At 37.5% G+C, this 19,169-nt stretch overlaps 1 protein-coding gene across 6 annotated transcripts in view; it reads right to left on the bottom strand.

The window, feature by feature from the left end:
• NELL2 (neural EGFL like 2) overlaps positions 1 to 19,169 on the bottom strand; it is a 399,234-nt gene that overhangs the window by 90,697 nt on the left and 289,368 nt on the right. For all 6 annotated transcript variants that reach the window (XM_013063029.2, XM_013063030.2, XM_013063032.2 and 3 more), the window contains 2 exons: positions 14,490 to 14,612; positions 11,369 to 11,464 (listed from right to left, as the gene is read on the bottom strand). In XM_013063029.2, the coding sequence (XP_012918483.1) occupies positions 11,369 to 11,464; positions 14,490 to 14,612 (219 nt within the window). The remainder of the gene's footprint in view (positions 1 to 11,368; positions 11,465 to 14,489; positions 14,613 to 19,169) is intronic.

The raw sequence follows: 19,169 nt of genomic DNA, 5'->3' as shown, positions 1-19,169 counted from the left end.
AATTGTAGGCTTCCCTTTTACATTCAAGGAACCCATGCTCCAGTGGGAGGGAGTGGGGAAACAGGGGAGGTAGGGAAGGCAACTAAAGAAAAGAAGAAAAACAAGATTATGGCCAAGGACACAATGAACATAGGCCCAAGATGGAAGTGATCAGAATTAAGAATCTAAAAATAAAATACTGGTAGAAACAGTGTAGCCTTACTGGAGCTGAGAGCAGGAAAACTACAGGAGGTAATGTCAAATGTCCGCTGCAGGTCATAGTGTTAATTCAATCCCATTGTTCCTGAAATCTGAATCACTTTGAATCTTTGTTCTGTCTTTTGTCCTATTAACTACCCTTCCCAATTCATGTCTTTTGTAAATCAGATTCATCTTCTTTGACTTGACTTGACTCTACACCCAGATTTTTTATTTAACTCTATCTTTGTACACCACATTTCCCTTTAAGTCTAAAAAAAATTACTAGAAAATATTGTATTCTCTCAAAAAACAGTGAGGTTTTTAATTTTTTAAAGGATTTATTTATTTATTTATGAGCAAGTGAGAGAGAGGGAGTGCAGGCAAGCAGGAAGGGCATAGTGGGGGGGGGGGGAGAGAATACCAAGCAGACTCCATGCTGAGCATGGAGCCTGACTTGAGGTTGATCTCACCGCCCCGACATCATAGCCTGAGCCAAAACCAAGAGTCAGATGCTCAACCAAATGCACCATCCAGGCACCCCAAAAAACAGCTAACAATCAGCAGATAAAACTGACGTGTGTGTGTGTGTGTAATATATAAATTTATATATACTTATAAATGTATAAATAAAGCTGATTGCTATGGGTTTATTGTACCTATATCTCAGTGGCTTCTTCCAGAAAGCTTATATGAAGAATGAAATGGAAACCACTGATGAAGACCCTTTAGGAAAAAGCACAGACTTTTCTCAGGAACATCAGAAATTTAGCAAAGAAAAAGAAGCAGCCACACCCCCAGCTCCATTCCTAGTGAATTCCACAAGTTTGGTCCCATTACCATTGTTTCTTCCCACATTCCACCCCATTTTCCTCTGCCACCATGTGTCTCCCCTCACTATCTGTAGATTTATGAGTGACAAGAATTCCCCTCTCCTGAGGGCATCAACAAAATACTTACTCTTTCCAATCCCAGCAATATTGAGAATTGCATAACCTGAAAACCTACCTACAAAAGACAGGGCATAAAAACACATTATAGGAAATTCATAACTTAGCTCACTTACAAAATGGAAATTCCTATCCAGCCCATGAGGAAGCTGAACACCAGATCTGGACTTTATGGTTCACATAGTAACAGTAGAGAAGATGTGGTCCAACACACGGTCTAAGACTTCAGCACCAAACAGGATCATTGAAGGGGTCCTCCATCAGTTTAAATGTAGGGTACACACAAACAAAACCACCACTAGCACTAGAGATTAGGAGGATACATTCTCTTTTTGTTGATATTTGGGTGGGGAGGAAAAAAATGTTTCTCTTACAGAGTTCTGAGATTCAAATTTATGTCACTAGCGTGGCATACCATCTGGCAAAGAAATTAACCCAAAGGTCAACTGTAATATTCCTGTCATACCTGCAGAAGTAAGAGTAAAGTTCCTCGGGAGGGAAAAGACCTCAGATTTCCCAGGTAAATTTTCAGTGAAGGTAAGGGCAGACATCAAAAGCACAAAACACAGCAACAGTGGCAATACTTAACAAGTTTAATAAAAGGCAGATTTAGACTCCCTTACACTGCAGATAATAGAGCAAAATGATAAAGATGACAATGTAATGTGAGCATATTTAAAATTGTTAAGGACAGAAAGGAAGGAATCAAAATCACAAGAATAAGAGCAAAGAGGAAAGGCACCAAAAATTTGAAAAAGAGTAGACCTAAAAGCTAAAAAGATAGTTATTAAACTAAACTTTTATAAAAATCAATGGATCAGCTAAACAAAGGATTAGACAAAGCTGAGCAGATAACTGATAGACTGGGGGATAGATATGAAGAAATTGCAAAGGGCACAGCACTGAGAGATAGAGAGATGGAAAATACCAAACATAGAGAGATAAGAGCCAACATATATCCAAGAGGAAAACTAGGAGGAACGAATAAAGAGGATGAGAAAGAAGCAGCAACGTTTGAGGAGATAAAAGCTGTGTGTTTTCCACAATGGATGAAAAAGAGTACTCTAATTCACTAGTCTAAAGGATCCCCAGGCAAGATAAATAAAAATAAATTCATCCCCAGGCATGAAAGGTTGAAACCACAAACTCCCAGAAAAAGGGGTTCTTAAAAGCAATGAAGTAAAAAAGGATTTTCAAATGAATTACAATCAAACTGGCAGTGGACTTCTACACAGAAACCTCAGAGGCCCGAAAAGTGATGGGATACTGCCTTTACAGTGGTTCTAGAGAGAGAACAATCTAGAAATTGGAACTTAACTAACCTAAATGTAATAGGGTATATGTAATATGTAAAATGGCATAAAGCCCATTTCAGACCAATGCTGAGAGTTTGCCACTAATAGACCCACCCAGAGAGTACTAATGTAGGTCCCTCAGGAAGAAAGAAACAACACATAGAAAGAAACAGAATGCAAGAAGCAAAAATAATTTGAGTATATATTAAATGTTGCATCCTTGAGATATTCTGAATTAAACAAGACTAAACATGAGATAGCTGTACATGACTTATTACGTTTTCATGTCTCTTCAGGATATGAAATCTGTCCTGCTATCACTTGTAATAAATAAAAGTTCATCAGCTTATCTATGTAAAAAAAATTTGAAATTTATGAAAGAGAAAATTACAGAACATTTCCAACCAAAGGATGGGGGTGCACAAAGGAAGAGAAAGATCTGGTCCCCAAGATGTGCATTCTTATTGGCAAGTACAGAGTTACAAATTAAAATCTGCTATCGGAATGTAGCAGCTTCTAATAAAACTGGCTTTCTTATTTGAATCACACTGTCTAATGAGGATGAAATGACAGTATGGGTTCTAAGATATATTGTTAAGCAAGAAAAAAAAGCAATGATTGGGAAAAGGGTACGAAGAAAATTTACTCTTTGTTATATGCTCTTTGCCCTTTTATATTTTATACTATGTGCATATACTACTTGTTGAAAATATTAATGAAGTATTTGGTTAATTAATTTTAGAATAATATCAAATAAAAATATAAAAGTGACTTTATTTGGTTTATTTTAAGTAATAAAAAATAAGGGGGGAATGGATTTTAGGAATTCAGGGGTATAACACAATATAATATATTCATAGGTGACCCACTGAAAAAATTGTCAATGTTTTTAAAGCAAAAGTAAAGATCTTTTCCAAATTCCCAAATAATTCCACTAGGCTTTTTTTCTTGGAGACCTGCCCTCTAACAGCTTGAAAGCTATTTTTTTCTCCTTATATTAACTCCATGATGTGTCCTCATTTCCAATGTTAATTAGGTAGGCCCTACAATAAAAGAGTCTGAAATATTTCCCCATCAGAATTGTTATCTATTATACATGACTGATACATGGAAAGAGTAAGATTTTTTCCAATTAACCTGAAGGACTTGGAAAAATGACTTTGAGATTTAACACAAGAACTTTTAACTACTTTTTGAACAGTATAAAGACTTAGATTTCCATAAAACATTAATTTTTAAGATTTGCATTAGAATTAAAATAAAGCGAGTTTAAGTAAATGTAAAGAATGCAAATGGCTAAAATAAAGACTTTCATGCATTAAAGTATAGTAAAGCTATACTTAAAGTTAGTTTATAAATGAATCAAGAAAACTAGAATCACTTCTTACTCTTTACTTTTATTTTGTAATAACTCAGGGTATCTCCAGCTAACTTAAGGGAGTCAAAGCTTCAAACAGTTCTGTACCCAACATTTTACTTAAAATGTATAATACATCCATATCGGTTATCATTTATTGAGTACTTATAATGTTCCAGAATGATGCTATATGCCTTGCTTACATTATTTCATTTAATTTCTGGAACAGAACAATGAGGTAGATATTATTATCATCCTTCACTTCATACATATGAAAATTAAGGCACAGAAAAACAAAATAACAAAGAAAAGGTCACACAGGTAGTCATCAGCAGAGCTAGGACTTAGGCTGATGGATGTCCTTCTGGTTTCAATTTAAAAAAATTTTTTTTTTTTAAAGTTAACACATAACGTACTATTTGTTTCAGGGGTACAGATCTGTGATTCATCAGTCACAGAATTCACAGCACTCACCATAGCATATACCCTCCCCAATGTCCAGCACCCAGCCACCCTATCCTCCCCACAAGCAACCCTCAGTTTGTTTCCAGAGATTAAGTCTTTTATGGTTTGTCTCCCTCTCTGATTTTTTCTTCTTTAATTATTCCCGCCCTTCCCCTACGATCCAATTTTTAATGTTCTTGACCACTAAGTTAAATGCTTCAAGGAAGACCAGGGTTTGGCATAATATTAATTAAAGGGCTATTTTAAAGAAGGTTAAGGATCACTTACATAAAGAGAAGCTGTATCTTAAGTATCCAAGTTAACTCATATGCAACGTATGGTCAAAAAGCCTTCTGTGAGAGTTCTTTGGTTTCTTCTTTTAAAAATTTTATAACAAGAAAAAGTCACATGGAGACCTAAATCCCCAATTTATCTGAAGTTCATTAAGACACATTCATTCATCAAATGTAACTCAATTACTTTTATCATTAAATACCAAGTTTAAAGAGCAGAAGCAATTCACGAAGGATGACTGGAGATTCTACCTTAGGCAAATTAATGGATCCCTCCATGAGTATGGATCCTACATTATAAAAACCACTAAATGATCAGCTGTGCCTTGTCTCTTCCCTGAGAAATTCAAATCTGGAAAAGTGACTTCAATAGATACTGAAGGATCAGAAGCTGAACTGCCTTTATCCTGAGTTTTCTTTATTACAATAAAGTATACTGAACAATTTTTATATACAAAATTGGTATTTGTTCCGCTTGAACAAAATAAATTCAAAATAATACTAAAAAAAAATCACACTGGTAAAGAAAAGGTATCTAAAGTTTTTTTTTTTTTCCATTACTAACTATATTATAGTCTCAAAAGTCTTACTAAAATTCTCTTCTCCCTCAAAAAGATAGATATTTTGGTAATGGAATTTTGCTCTGAGTCATTTTGGTAAAAAAAAAAAAAAAACAGGGAAAGGTATGCTATGCCAGAAATGTTTGAATTTTCTCTTGTTTCTGAGTTTTGTTCTTTTTATGTAAAATGCTATGAAACGATGAAAACTTCTGAAAAATATGCCTTTAAAGGAAAGCTACATGTTCATGAGATTAAATAATGTCTTCCTTTAATGGTGAAAAATGTGCTAATTTAACCATATCAGGAAATATAATAGCATTTGACATTCATAATAAATGCTAACTGTACATACTACTAACAAAATAACTTTGTTACTATAAATTAAATAAAGGATTTTTACTACCTACACTCGAATAGTAATAATGGAGACTTTTTAAAATCAATCAACCTCGATCAATCTGTAGTTACCTTTGAAGTAAAGCAACATTCATATATGCCTCATACTTAATTTTACCTTTTTGAAACCACAGATATTATTAAAAAGCTACACAAACACTTAGGAATGCAACTTGAATTTATATTCATTTAACTACTCACTAAAAATAATTAAAATCTCATCTCATGTTTTGATCTGTGGCTAAGAAACCCATTATTTTACACACAGAAAAAAAAAAAAAAAAGCTATTTATCACCAAACTGTCTGAGCTCCTCTGCTTTGACATTACAGCCTATCTTTTTTAGCACTGCCATTCGATACCAACTTTTCCCCAGTTATAAACATTTTAATTTGATTTAAGTCGGCAGTTACTTATAGGGGACTGTCATATCTTTTCGAGTTGTGCTGTAAATCACGACTGAAAGATTTACTTTTAGTATACTTGAGACAGCTTTGCATACTAATGAGGTCATCAGACTCATGTTTGCTGAGGGTTAGCGATTGGGTAAGAAATACGTATGGCAATGAGAAAGCTGTGAAACCTCAGCATAGAGATTTTGAATATATTTTATCGAGTTATCCAGGAAATAATCGCCCTGCTAAATCCAAGTTAAACACCTGATGGAATATTAGGATGTTTAATTAAAAATGAAGTTATGCTGTCCATGTGGGTGATTTTACACAGTGGCTAAAAAAGAAGACCATGAAAAATTAATTTTGCTCAGTAAGAAAATACACATAGCAGCCTCTTTGTGAGGTTGGTAAGGTGATTCAACCACTCCAGCAAGATAGGCATGATGCAGAAACAGACTCAATAAATTAGGGACAGGAGCTTCAGGGGAGCCCTTCTCAATAAAGTAACAAGGCTTGGTAAATGTCTTGAACATTAAGATTGTCTTTCAAGAAACTGGTAGATCCTATTACTTCATGCTCAGTGATTCCACTCTAAGGGCTCAACAGAGGGCCACTGGGGCCAGCAATTAGTCTCCGTTCTCAGCTATCAGGCAGCATCTAGCTCCAGCAGTCCAAGATTTAGGCCAGTCCTAAACTTACAAGATCTTAGCAGTCCTGATGCTTTTTCGCTACCTACGGAGAGAAAAACTGCCACAGTCTTCACTGATAAAGACAATAAGATTATTTGGCAGTTGAAGGGGAGGACATGACAAAAAGCACAGGCCTTGTGAGAGATGGTAATAAGACAAATTCCTGAATAGACAGCATGGCATAGGAAGGAAGGAAAAAAAGGAAGAAAGGAAGGAAAGGAAGGAAACAAGGGAGAGAGGGAGGGAAAGAGGCAGGAAAAGAAGAAAAAGGGAAACACTGGACTAGAAATCAGAAGCCCTGAGTTCTAAATTGTAAATCACTATCTATAATGAAACACCTTATCAAAAGTTACTTTACCCTTCTGTACCTTAATTACTTTATCTGCTATATGAGAGTTTAGGACCAGGTGACTCTGAAAGCCTCTTTAAACTAATGTTCAATAAAGTCCACCAAATATGATGCAATCATATCATCTTTTACCTCCTCATTTAACTGACCACTCATTTCTTTATTTATTTACCAATGTCTTAAAGATTCAAAAGTGAACAAGATACACGTTTCATCCTCAAGAGACTCAATACCTTGGGCTATAAAAGAAGTGAGGAGACTGAGGGGCAAGAGGGCGAATGCTGGGCAGAGAAACAGGGGACAAATATTGAAGGGCCGTATCGATCTGTCAAGAAGTGTGAGGTCAGTGGGGGATGCTAAGGGTTTTTTTTCAGTACGGAATGACATGGTCAGATTTGTGCTCAGATATTCTGTGGAGAACTGACTGGAGAGAGATACACCTGAGCTCCCTGAGTTACTGTAGTCCAGCCAGAAAGGAAAGAAATGGACCCTAGTAAGCAGAACCAAAAGGATTTGGTGGGAGGTGAAAGGAAATAAGAGGGAGGTGACTCATTTTTTACTGGCCAACAGAGCTTGGTGGAGAAGGCCACTCACTGAAATACAGACTAAGAACCAGGGTTTGGTAACAGAAGAGGAAGAAGAGATATGCCAAAAGTCGTGGAGATATGTGTTCAGTATGGGGTCTTGAGATTTAAGGTCCTCAAAGAAACATACTGGAAGACGTGGGATATTTGCATCTGGATCACTTTCCACAGAATAAAGGAGCAGGTAGTTTACTTTATGAATCATGGAAGATTCTCTCTCCAGTGGTTTTACCTATTTAGAAATTATAGAATCTGTATGCCATCTTTAAAAGCTCTGAATTCTTTTTATAGGAATGTGTATGTATACATGTATATTCATGGAATTCATGGACTCCCAAAGTTCATCCAGAGACCTGAAGAGGTTCAACAATTCCAAGTTAAGGATCCCCACCAGTTAAGGAAAGAAGGCGGAAGCTGAAAAGGAAGAAACCCAGTTCCTCCATCTGAGTAGATAAGACAATAGAGAAAATGGTTTGAATTGTTCAAATAGTACCAGCAATGGCAGATAGAAGATATGGCAAAAGACTGGCATAATGGTCACAAACCAGTTTCATCTTCCTGCACATTCAGTTCAGCTAGATTTTCTAAACCACTCAAGTCTATGGGGTGAGCTCTTACCAACTGTATGTGAGAGGAAGGGACATGCATGTCATTTCTGGTCTGAGGCAGCGACAGTGGGGGTGCATTCTCCATGTTTTCTCTGTGGTCCTCTTCTCTGTGGCAGTAGAGGCTGTGTGTTGTGCATGACTTAACTTATCAAATGGCAATAGCGGGGGGCCTGGCTTAAGCAGGCCCAATCCCAAAGCAAATGCTTTTTGTATTAATCACTGAGATTTTAGGACTTGATATAGAAGTTGATATTAGTTGGTTTTATTAATGAAGTAAATACCAATAATAACAATACTCCTCATATGTAAGGCCCATAGGTTAATAAAAATAATTTTACACTATTTGCTTTAGTTTTCTTTATAGCTCTTATTATTACCTGATACTATTTTAGGTATTTATTTATTTTCCTATTTATAGACCCTCTAACTCAACTAGGCCATAATTTCCATGCAGATTAAGAACTCAGTGTTGTTCACTGCTATACCCTATTTCTAGATCAGGGCTCAGCATATAAAAGGTCCTAAATAAATGTTTGTTGAATAATGAGAGAACAGATTATTTCGTGTTCTCCTCTAAAGATATTTTTTAAAGGGCACAACTTCTATTTATAACTACATCAAAAGTGGTGGTGCTGGGCGCCTGGGTGGCTCAATGGGTTAGGCCGCTGCCTTCAGCTCAGGTCATGATCTCAGGGTCCTGGGATCGAGTCCCGCATCGGGCTCTCTGCTCAGCAGGGAGCCTGCTTCCTCCTCTTTCTCTCTGCCTGACTCTCTGCCTACTTGTGATCCCTCTCTCTGTAAAATAAATAAATAAAATCTTAAGGAAAAAAAAAAAAGTGGTGGTGCTAGAAGGTGAGGGGTTAGGATCTGGCCTGGAGGAATGATTGGGACAGATGCTTTGAGGCAAGTACTGTCATTACAACTTCTCAGGAAGGAGTTAGGAATACCTTGCTTCTCAAATAGTGCAATGTGGTCTTGGGCCAGGAGATTCTAGAAGGCAGAGACAAATTCTGACCCCATGTCTTACAGCACCAACTTAACTCAATGGTAGTAAGTTAAATGTTTTCATATATTATGGAATAGAAACGAATGAATTTTGGAGAAAAAACATGAGTTTTTGGAGAAATTTTATTTACCATTGTGGTAAGCCTTTTCAGGATGGGCCTATGTTAAGACATTTTCTCTGCTCTCTCATTAGAATGACAAGAAACTTTGAAAAACATTGATATAGATTAAAAAACAAGAACAAAAACCCAAAACCTGGGTTTGGGAGCAGAAAGACCTTTGTATTCAGCTATTTAATCTATGGCCTTAGAAAACAAAATTAATCATTCTAAACCCAAATATTTTTGTTTAAAAATGGAGGCGATACCTATCTTGGAAGAGACTTACAAAGAGTAGGTGATGTATAGATAGTACAAGACACTAAGAAGTTATATAACTTGCCCAAGGCCACATAATATGTAAAGGATAGGGCTAGATTTTGAATCTACATCTGTTCTGTCCTTCTCAAAGCCCTTGAAAGTTCTGTCCTTCTCAAAGCTCTTACTGTAAGTAGATACCTACTTACAGTAAGCCTAGGATTGTCTTCATATAGATTGAAAGTTCAAAGATAATTAGAAAAAGTTAAATATTCTGTTGGGTTATTTTTAACTCCTTAGTTTTAAATTTTACATTACTCAAATCAATCTCACCCCATTCCAGATTTTCACAATCTCATACATTATATATATTTTTTTCTAGTGGAAGAATGATATGCAGAATTGGGCATGGCCATTATTCATCTCAGATTTTCTGGGAAAGAAATTTACTTCAAAATTACACACCATTGAAATGTCCTGAAAAAAGCCAGTACTTCTGTATCCAGACTCTATACCAGAAGCAGCACCAAATACTGTATTCAGGAAACATGGTCACCACACGTGTGGATATACAGGAGGACTGTCAGCTACCTTGGTGTGTTCGGGTGTACTGGTGGAGACCATGGGATAGAAACATTGCAGAAGCACAACACCAGAAGTGCCTGACTGTGACCTAGGAAATCCTATGATAGTTAATTACCAGAAATTTGTATTTTTAACAAGTTAAGCCTCATGTGTGAGTAACATGCACAGTGAGTTTGGAACTCCTGATTTAGGAAATAATCCCCTTAAGAAAGAGTCCTACATATCAAAGATGGCCACCATCCATTTTCTATTAGAGACCTTCATAACTCAATTGTCCCTGAAGCTTTAGGATTATCACTTAGAGGTATGTATAGAAAGAAACAATTTAGTGATGCAAACCCCTCTGCGGGTATCCTTCTGTGCACAGTGACAGGACCAGTTCAGGAAAATTTTTACTTCTCAAGTGGTCCAGAACATTTTCTGTCTCATGTTCTTTTCCATCAGTGTTTTTATTAAACCACACTACTCTGCAAGTAGACGGGACACGCACATCTATTACACAGAGATTTATAGAAAGTAATGTAAGATGGCAACCACCCATCCCTGGAGTAGCAGCTTTCTGTTAGGGACAATAATGGGCTTTCCTGAGGTCATCTACTATCAGAATCCACTTAACCTAAAGCAACCAAAACCACTATCGACATGATTTTAGTTTAAGAGCCAATGTTCTCACGCTGTGTTTTCAATTGACAAAATATCTTACTGTGGTTCATAAGATATATATACAGACTATGCAGTTATACATATTATATAATATATAATACATGTATATATTAGTTTCTAGTATTAGCATCCATCAGAAAGAATGAATTCAAAATGAACTCGGATGAGGAATAATCAGAAAGTAGAAAACTTTAAATATTTTGTAAATAAACAACAATGAATGAATATTAAATGAGTCAGGCAAAAACTTATTACATTTCTCAAATGTGGAGGCAGGAAGTAGTAGGTCCTAGAAAGTGATCTGGCCATAAACTTGAAATCTATCCTTTAATATAGTCATACAGATGCCGGGAAAAATAGGCTCCAAATAAGTAAAACGAATTATGAAGTCACAAAATCCTGGCCAACCCCACATATCTTTCTAAAAAGGTCCAATATTCTCCTAGTTACAAGCTGCAAAACCTCCATAGAATGACTTTGGGGAAATGCCCAGTGAATATGCGTGCAACACTGACACGTACCACCTCCTCACTCTCAACACTCCCTTATTAATAGTGCCATGCTTTGAGACCCACTTGAAAGTTGAAACATTATTTTCCTTATGGATTACTTTATACACAGGCGTAAAAATTCATTTTCTAGAAGATGGAATGATATTCTTACCCGTTTCACAGCTGGGCCCAGTGAAGCCTTGCGGGCAGGCACACACATTAGCGGCAATACAAGCTCCTCCGTTCCTACAGCCGTCCTTGCAAAATGCTAAAAATAATCCAGATACATGATGTTAGCATTTTAGAAGAAAGTAGTCCAAGTTACTCTAAACCCAGCTTTTCTTTATTCCCTTGGGATGTGGACATCAAATTATATATGTTATTATAATTTCAAATTCCTCTAAGACTTTCCATGCAGGTAAGAAACGTCAACCCAATTTGTAAAGCAGTACTCTTTTCAACATTAAAGAAATATTTCACCTGTAAAATAAAACACTAAACTTTCTTTTAGCAAAAATCAGTAACCTCACACAACAGGAAGTACATGAGAATTAGAGTTGCATGTCACTGTAATAGTCTAGCTTGAAATGAAAAACGGAAACTATCCTAGAGTTTTCTTAAGGAGCAAACTACCATCTAAAGACTCGGTAAGGAAATAGAAAATGATTGACTCCTATGAGTCTCTGATCATTCTACACATTGTGCCAGAGTATTAGAGAAATGCCCCATCTTTCACAAAGTTCTAAATCAGTCCCTGTGATGAACCAGCCAATGGCAAAAATTGGCTATAGTGAAAAGAGCCTTGCATTCCTCTGCTGAGGACAGGTCAAGATCCAGAATTAAGGACAAAGGTATCGCAAAGTCTGCTGTATTAGAGTCGGTTTGTGAGTGAGGTGAATTCGTCTATGGGTAGGAAAAGGAACCAAGATCTGAGCCATTGCAAGGGTGCCCTTTTGAAGTGTTGCCCAATTCAGAGGAGAGAAAAATAAGATGGGTGACCCTGAGCACCCTTAGATGCTTCTGTTTCCACTTTAGCTTGTTCTTTGGTTCTATAAGGCTCCAAAGCCACTCCTTCAGCCTGGCAAGGTCTGTAATGGATGAATTAGATCAGCTTGTTCCAGGCACTGGGGTAAAAGCATTTTCTCTAGTTTTCTGGCACGCGCTTCCTCTCATTAGTTAGGATGTACTTTCTCAGAGTGGTAAAATGGAGACATCTGGGATTCTGGTGCTGAGTTAAAGGAAGAGGGCACAAAGAGGACATTTGGCTTCTTTGGTTGTGGGTCCCAATCTGTCTTCATCCCAGACAAAAAGAGCACCTAGTCACCAAGGATTTGCAAAGAGATTGAGAATGTAAACCTCATAAATAATAAAGGGTCCATCTGCTAAACCATGTGTGTGTCTTCCTGGAAATCCCGTGCAAGGACACAGCACAGGACTCAATGATTCAGATCCTACATCTACACCACTTATCGTTCAGCTTTTGACACTCCCAGCAGGAATACACACATGAACTAGAGAGTCTTTATTCAGGCAACCTAGAGGCTCAACTTCTAGCAGAAATTTTGGATCCATGGAAGTTCTCCTTCCTTCAAAGCTAAGAATTACCTGTCTGCATCTGCTCATGATTGCAAGAGTTCCTTATGCTATAACTTTATTCTTCATGTTTAATTAGGAGTCAGAGTGAAAGAGAAATAAGAGTGAGAAGTTTGGCTCCCAAATGAAATCTTAACCCCTCTCCTTTGTCAATTTTCAGTATATCTGGGTGCTTTGAGGTAGTCCTAGGCGTTCAGTTACACCATGAATGGGCTTTAAACATCTGGCTTTTCTCAGGATTAATCTAGTTTCTCTGGCACAATCTTTTGGGATTTAGACCTTAAAGTGAGTAGGCCTGTTCACACTGCTCTAAATTAAAGATCCCCATAGATTTTTCCAAAGCGGAGGAATCCTCTGGCCCATCGCTATCTACCTCCACTGTATTACTGGAGACTAGGTCATAAGACCCTTGCTCATGGGCCATCCGTACTTATTTCTACCTCCTATATATACAGTGTCATAGAAGATTATAATTTTAGTCAACTCCAGGCTAATGGGCACACATGTATTTGAGAAGTGGGTAGTTTTTATACAAATCATAAAAAAAAACCTATATGGCCTAATAAGGAATATGGATTTTAGCCTACAGGAGTTTGTGGAGTTTCTAAAATAGAAATTCTATTCCCCTTGTGAAGTAGTAGGTAAGCTTAAGCCTACCTGATGAAGCAACAGAGGGTACCGGTGAAAGAGTAAATTAGTGGATAGCAGTTTATTACAGCTAGAACATCCACCGATGTGGATGAAAGGAACATCTGGGCACCATAGGACTTTTAAAAGAGTTACTGATTGGTTTTAACAAAGCAGCAAAAATGGGAAACCACAACAAGTAGAGACCCAATATTCTCAGTTAAATAGTACTTAATAGCTCAAAAGAGAGAAGAGAAGAAACACTATCAGACAACCCCCAGTAGAGATATTTCACAGTGGACTTTGGTGGTAGAAAAAATGGGCTGACTGTACTGTCAAAAAAACAAACAAACAAACAAACAAGCAAACACAGCTGTCACATTTGGATTCACACGCAAGTATTTAAACCTGGGAGTACACTGGCAACCTGGAAGAAAACAGAGGATCAAAGGAATGCAGCTACTTCTATAGCTGATGTGATGCTGTTAATTGGATGTACCCGCACAACTGAAGAGCAAGTCATGGAAAGAACAGAGTGGGCCAACTGGAAGCAGAAGGACTTGGGGTAAAACAACAAAAAGTTGATGTTTGAGATTTTGAAGGTCGAACAGTTCTAATCAAAAGTGTCCAGGTGTGGGGCGCCTGGGTGGCTCAGTGGGTTAAAGTCTCTGCCTTCAGCTCAGGTCATGGTCCCAGGGTCCATGGGACCATCCCAGGGAACTTGCTTCCCTCCTTTCTTTCTCTCTCTCTCTCTCTCTCTGCCTGCCTCTCTGCTTATTTGTGATATCTATCAAATAAATAAATAAAATCTTTTAAAACAAAAAGTGTCCAGGTGTGATTATGGGTATGGTCTGCTGGACAAGAACAGAGATAGAAACCACTGTGGTGGAGGTCAAGGAACGCTACATCAACGTCATTGAACAGTTTGGCCATGTAAACACTGACATAACCCAGGAGGAAGACTGAGATGGGAAGTACTCAGAAGGGAGATGACGGTGAGGAGAAGAGGGGAGGCAGGTGAAGATGCACTGTATTATCCTTAAAGTCCAGCCACTGGCATTTAGACCTTTTACCTTTGCACGTGGTTCCATTCCCTGTATAGCCTGGTTTGCAAACACAGTTGTGTCCTCCAACAGTATTGAAGCATAAAGCATTTTCGTCACAGTTGTGCTGATTTGTGATACACTCATCATGTTCTGGAATGAGAAATACAATTTTGTTACTCAAAGATAGATTTTCAAAGAGACGGCATTTTAAACCGTCCCTGAATCTCGGTTATTGCATGGTATTTCTTTCAAACAGAGATTTCCACAAAGTATACATTAAAGAAGGGCTCCTATTTTGAAGCATCGCATACTCCTCTTGAAATACACACATAGTTTATGTAGCCACAAACCTTGAATGCAAAAGGATTTGGACAGAAGGTCCACCGAGAGGAGGAAGGAATGGAAGACGACGAGAGGCAAGAGTGTGGATCATTCTCAGAAGTGGATGGCTGAGGTGCTGAGCTGCTCTATACAGTCTCTGTGGCTGACATTTGGGGGAGTTGTTCTCATGAAATAAATCTGCTACCTAACTCTTCATCGTGTAGCATGAAAAGGGTGCTAGGAAAGGATGTGAAATTGTATTGCTTCATGAATCCCGGCCTGCAGAAAAATAGAGCTGAAGCTCTGGGAGTTAGTAGAGTGCAGTTGTCAGCCGGACCCACACTTCCAGACTCAAAGATATACACGCTATAATGGGGGAGTTATCTGACCTCCGCAGGAAGCTCTCTCCTTCTGCAAATCAAGTGTCAAGAGTTCTTTTAAAGAAGACAACTTGCTTTTATGATATGTGCAAATCCAAACTTTAAAACACACAATCGGTATGATACTTCCTTTCACTGTGGGCAACTTGACACTTTAGAAAACACTGAATCATCTGACTGTCCCAGCACCCTGTGAGAGAGGCAGAACCAATATCATTAGAACCATTTTAAAAATGAGTCAATAGTGGCTCGAGTGCTTAAGTCGCCTGTTCAAGTTCACAGGAGCATTAGGTAACATCAGAATTCTAGCTCCATGTTCAGCAAAAACGTAAATATGTGGAATAAATACAGTACATATAGAAAGGAAACAGATCTGAAATCAAAATCAAGATGAGTAGGAAATGAAACATAAGTAAGGAAATTTATACAAACTAGTTCAGGAAAATCACTTAGTCTCTTATATAAACACTACTTAGCCCTAAAATTAAAAATATATTTTAATATACTTAAATTAATTGAGCTATTAATTCGCTAGGATATAAATCATCAAAGCAGAAAGAAATATTTGCTTTCCTTTTTCAAACTCAACATATTCTAGACAATATATGCATTCCCCCAGACAATACATTTTAATAATAATATATTTATAACTTGAAAAAAAATTGCTTTGGGCATGTTGAGATTAGACTAAAATCACTTATTTCAATGCTAAAATACAATGCTATATTTTTTTCAAATAAAGATTAACATTTTGTGCCCTGTGTTATATATAAGTGCAAAGTTATAATAGTTTGAACTATAGCCCTGTAATAAAATTCTTAGATATTATTCCCAATAGTCTTTCAGAGGAAAGAGAGCTCTCAATCATTAAGGTTTTAGGACTGCACAAATAGGTATCTTATCCTCCAAATCCCTGGCTGAATATTCCCAAAGTGTAGGAAATTCTACCTTTATTATCTGGTATCAGAAACTTTCATAGTTGTTGTTGAATTCATGCCCATCGACAATAGCTTTGAAAGAACCTGGATTTTACATAGGTCTCCTGACTGGGGCTACCACTGGACCACTACCAAATTTCAGAGGGCCAGGAATGGGCAGTCTACCTACCTCTGGGTCTGGCTGCCTGAAGCAAAATAAATCTAGACTCTGAAGTTTGCACCTGCTGCCAATTTTCTTCCCAGTGCAATTCAAAGTGCTGCAGTTAATCTATAAATCTCTATATGGACAGCCGTAGGCTCTTTAAAGACAGCTGCTGATTGATTGGATGCTGTTTTCATCCCTGCCTTGGTTGTCTTCTTAATTAGATGGAACTCACTGGGTAGAGGAGGGGCCTAACAGGAGGCAGCTTCGCCCCCAATATGATGATTCCCACACACTTTAATTAATTACACAACCTGGGATCTGGCTACCCCTGTTGTCATTTACCTTCGAGGTCACTGAAATGAGTAAGCATGCTCCCGAGCAATTTGAGGCTAAAGAAAATTTTCAGGTTTTTTTTTTTTTTTTTTTTTTTAAAGATTTTATTTATTTATTTGACAGAGAGAAATCACAAGTAGTCGGAGAGGCAGGCAGAGAGAGAGAGACGGAAGCAGGCTCCCTGCTGAGCAGAGAGCCCGATGCGGGACTCGATCCCAGGACCCTGAGATCATGACCTGAGCCGAAGGCAGCGGCTTAACCCACTGAGCCACCCAGGCGCCCTCAGGTTTTGAAATATACCCGCACACACCTTCCTGTTCCCTGTGCCTGGGGTGCCTGCTCGGGTGCTCTCCAGGCAAACCCTTACCACTTCTAAAGATCACACTGAAAAGTCTTGTTTTATGTGCAAATACCATTCTTGCCCCCTCCTGCAGAGTTAGGGGCTGCTGGCTGTTTACCCTACCACCATAGATAAGGCTCTGTTATTGTATTTTATCAGAAATGTCTATTTCTCCTTGATTCTCCATCTTCGTGCCCTACGAGGAACCATTAATTTTTGGACAAGAATTTTGTATTTTTTAAAAAAGATTTTATTTATTTATTTGACAGAGAGAGAAGACAGAGATCACAAGTAGGCAGAGAGGCAGGCAGAGAGAGAGGGGGAAGCAGGCTCCCTGCTGAGCAGAGAGCCCGCTGCGGGGCTCGATCCCAGGACCCTGAGATCATGGAGCCCTTACCCACTGAGCCACCCAAGAATTTTGTGTTTTTATTTGTATTTTATTTCAGCATTCAAAGAAGGTTTCTTAAATAAATAATTAAATGAATAAATGACCAAAGGAAGAAAACTACAGGATACTTCCTCTGCTGTTCTAACTCAAACCAATCCTAATTCGTTTAGTTGTAGACAAGATGACAAACAGAAGGCTACTGAAAATGTTTTTCTAAACTAATTTTACTGTGGTGGTATTTTGTTTGGGATATTTCAAAAATTATTTAAGGTAGCAAGACATACCTCGAAAACAGAAAATATTAATTCCTTTACACTCTCACTTTAAAATTTTTCACACTCCTTAAAAGTTGATTATACTTAGAACCATTGACTAACAGTAAACTGTGACCTGAGGAAGTCTTTAAAAATGCCTATGTCTCAAGGTGCCTGGGTGGCTCAGTGCGTTAAGTGTCTGCTCAGTAGGTTAAGCTCAGGTCCTGATCTCAAGGTCCTGGGATCGAGCCCCATGTCAGGTTCCCTGCTCACTGGAGAGTCTGTTTCTCCCTCTGCAGCCCACACTACCCTGCACAGCTTGTGCTCTGTCTCTCTCAAATAAATAAATAAAATCTTTTTAAAAAAATACCTGTGTCTCACAGAAGAATTAACTTTAATTTGATAGCCCTCCACAAAACAGAATATGAATGAGGCAAGGAGAAAATATTCTATTCTATAAGGTCATCTCAATAAATAGATAATTATTGCTGCTCTATGTCCAGTTTTGGTCAAATGTCAACTTCTTAGCCTTTCCCTGACTCACATATCCCTAAGGACTCTACCAGCAACCCACCAGTCAGCCTCTCCTTTTTTAATACTCTCTCTAACATTTGTAACATACAATAAGTTAAATTAAATAAAATAAGGAGGGAAATATTAAGATAAGGTTAAATCAATATTATGTTGCAGTGTTTGAGAGGAGCATGGCAGGATGCAGTAGTAAACGAATTTCAAGTGTTATTTCATATATATTGAAAAGCAGACATTTCAGATCTGATGTTCACAATATCCAGTTCCTAAGACTCAATGCTATTTTCACATTCTCAGTTAAAATTTTCATTGTTCATGTGACATGACAGTCCAGATAAAAGCTGGGATTGTAACCAAATACGCCTCTCTCTAAATGTTCTTCATTAAAAAGAATTGCATATGGTTATTTTAATCAAAATTGATCACACGTTGTATCTATACATTTTAAATTTAAATAAAATGGAAAAAATAAACATGCAGGAAGAAAACATCACTCAACAGTACTAAACAAAAGTAATGTAGTTGTCAATCATCATAATACATTATATGTAGAATCAATCATCTTATATTGCTAGCTGGCAAAGATCTGTCTTTTGTGCCATAATTTGCTATGCATCTTTATGTACTCTGTAAAACTGATTTCATACCAGTGACAAGGGTCAATACATTCAAATGCCTCTACAGAAAAAAAAAAAAGTGATAATATATACACTTGGATTTATCTAAATGCAAATGTCACATAGAACAATAATACTTCAGTTTCACTGATGAACTCCTAACCTGAGTAGCTTAATGTCTCTAAAATCATTTTAAGACTCTATACCTAACAGGTCATTGGTCATAGTTACATACAGTTGGACTTAAATTGAGCTTGAAATTTGGTATTCATATTGAGCTGTTTCCAGAATAAATGTTCTATCTAAAGACAAAACGGCCACATTAAAATTCACATAGCTTTTCTTACTATGACTTCAACACAGACATGCAACACACATAGCAAATGTTCTATTCAAGAATTTCACTGATACAAAATGCAAATACTACAGAAAATAGGAGTGAAAAGTAATTTAAATATAT

The sequence above is a fragment of the Mustela putorius genome, unplaced genomic scaffold (assembly GCF_011764305.1).
Source record: "Mustela putorius furo isolate JIRA1106 unplaced genomic scaffold, ASM1176430v1.1 tig00537227_pilon_pilon_pilon, whole genome shotgun sequence".
In the NCBI taxonomy this organism is placed as follows: Eukaryota; Metazoa; Chordata; class Mammalia; order Carnivora; family Mustelidae; genus Mustela; species Mustela putorius.
The sequence above is the reverse complement of the archived record's forward strand: the minus strand, read 5'-3'. Positions and strand labels throughout refer to the sequence as shown.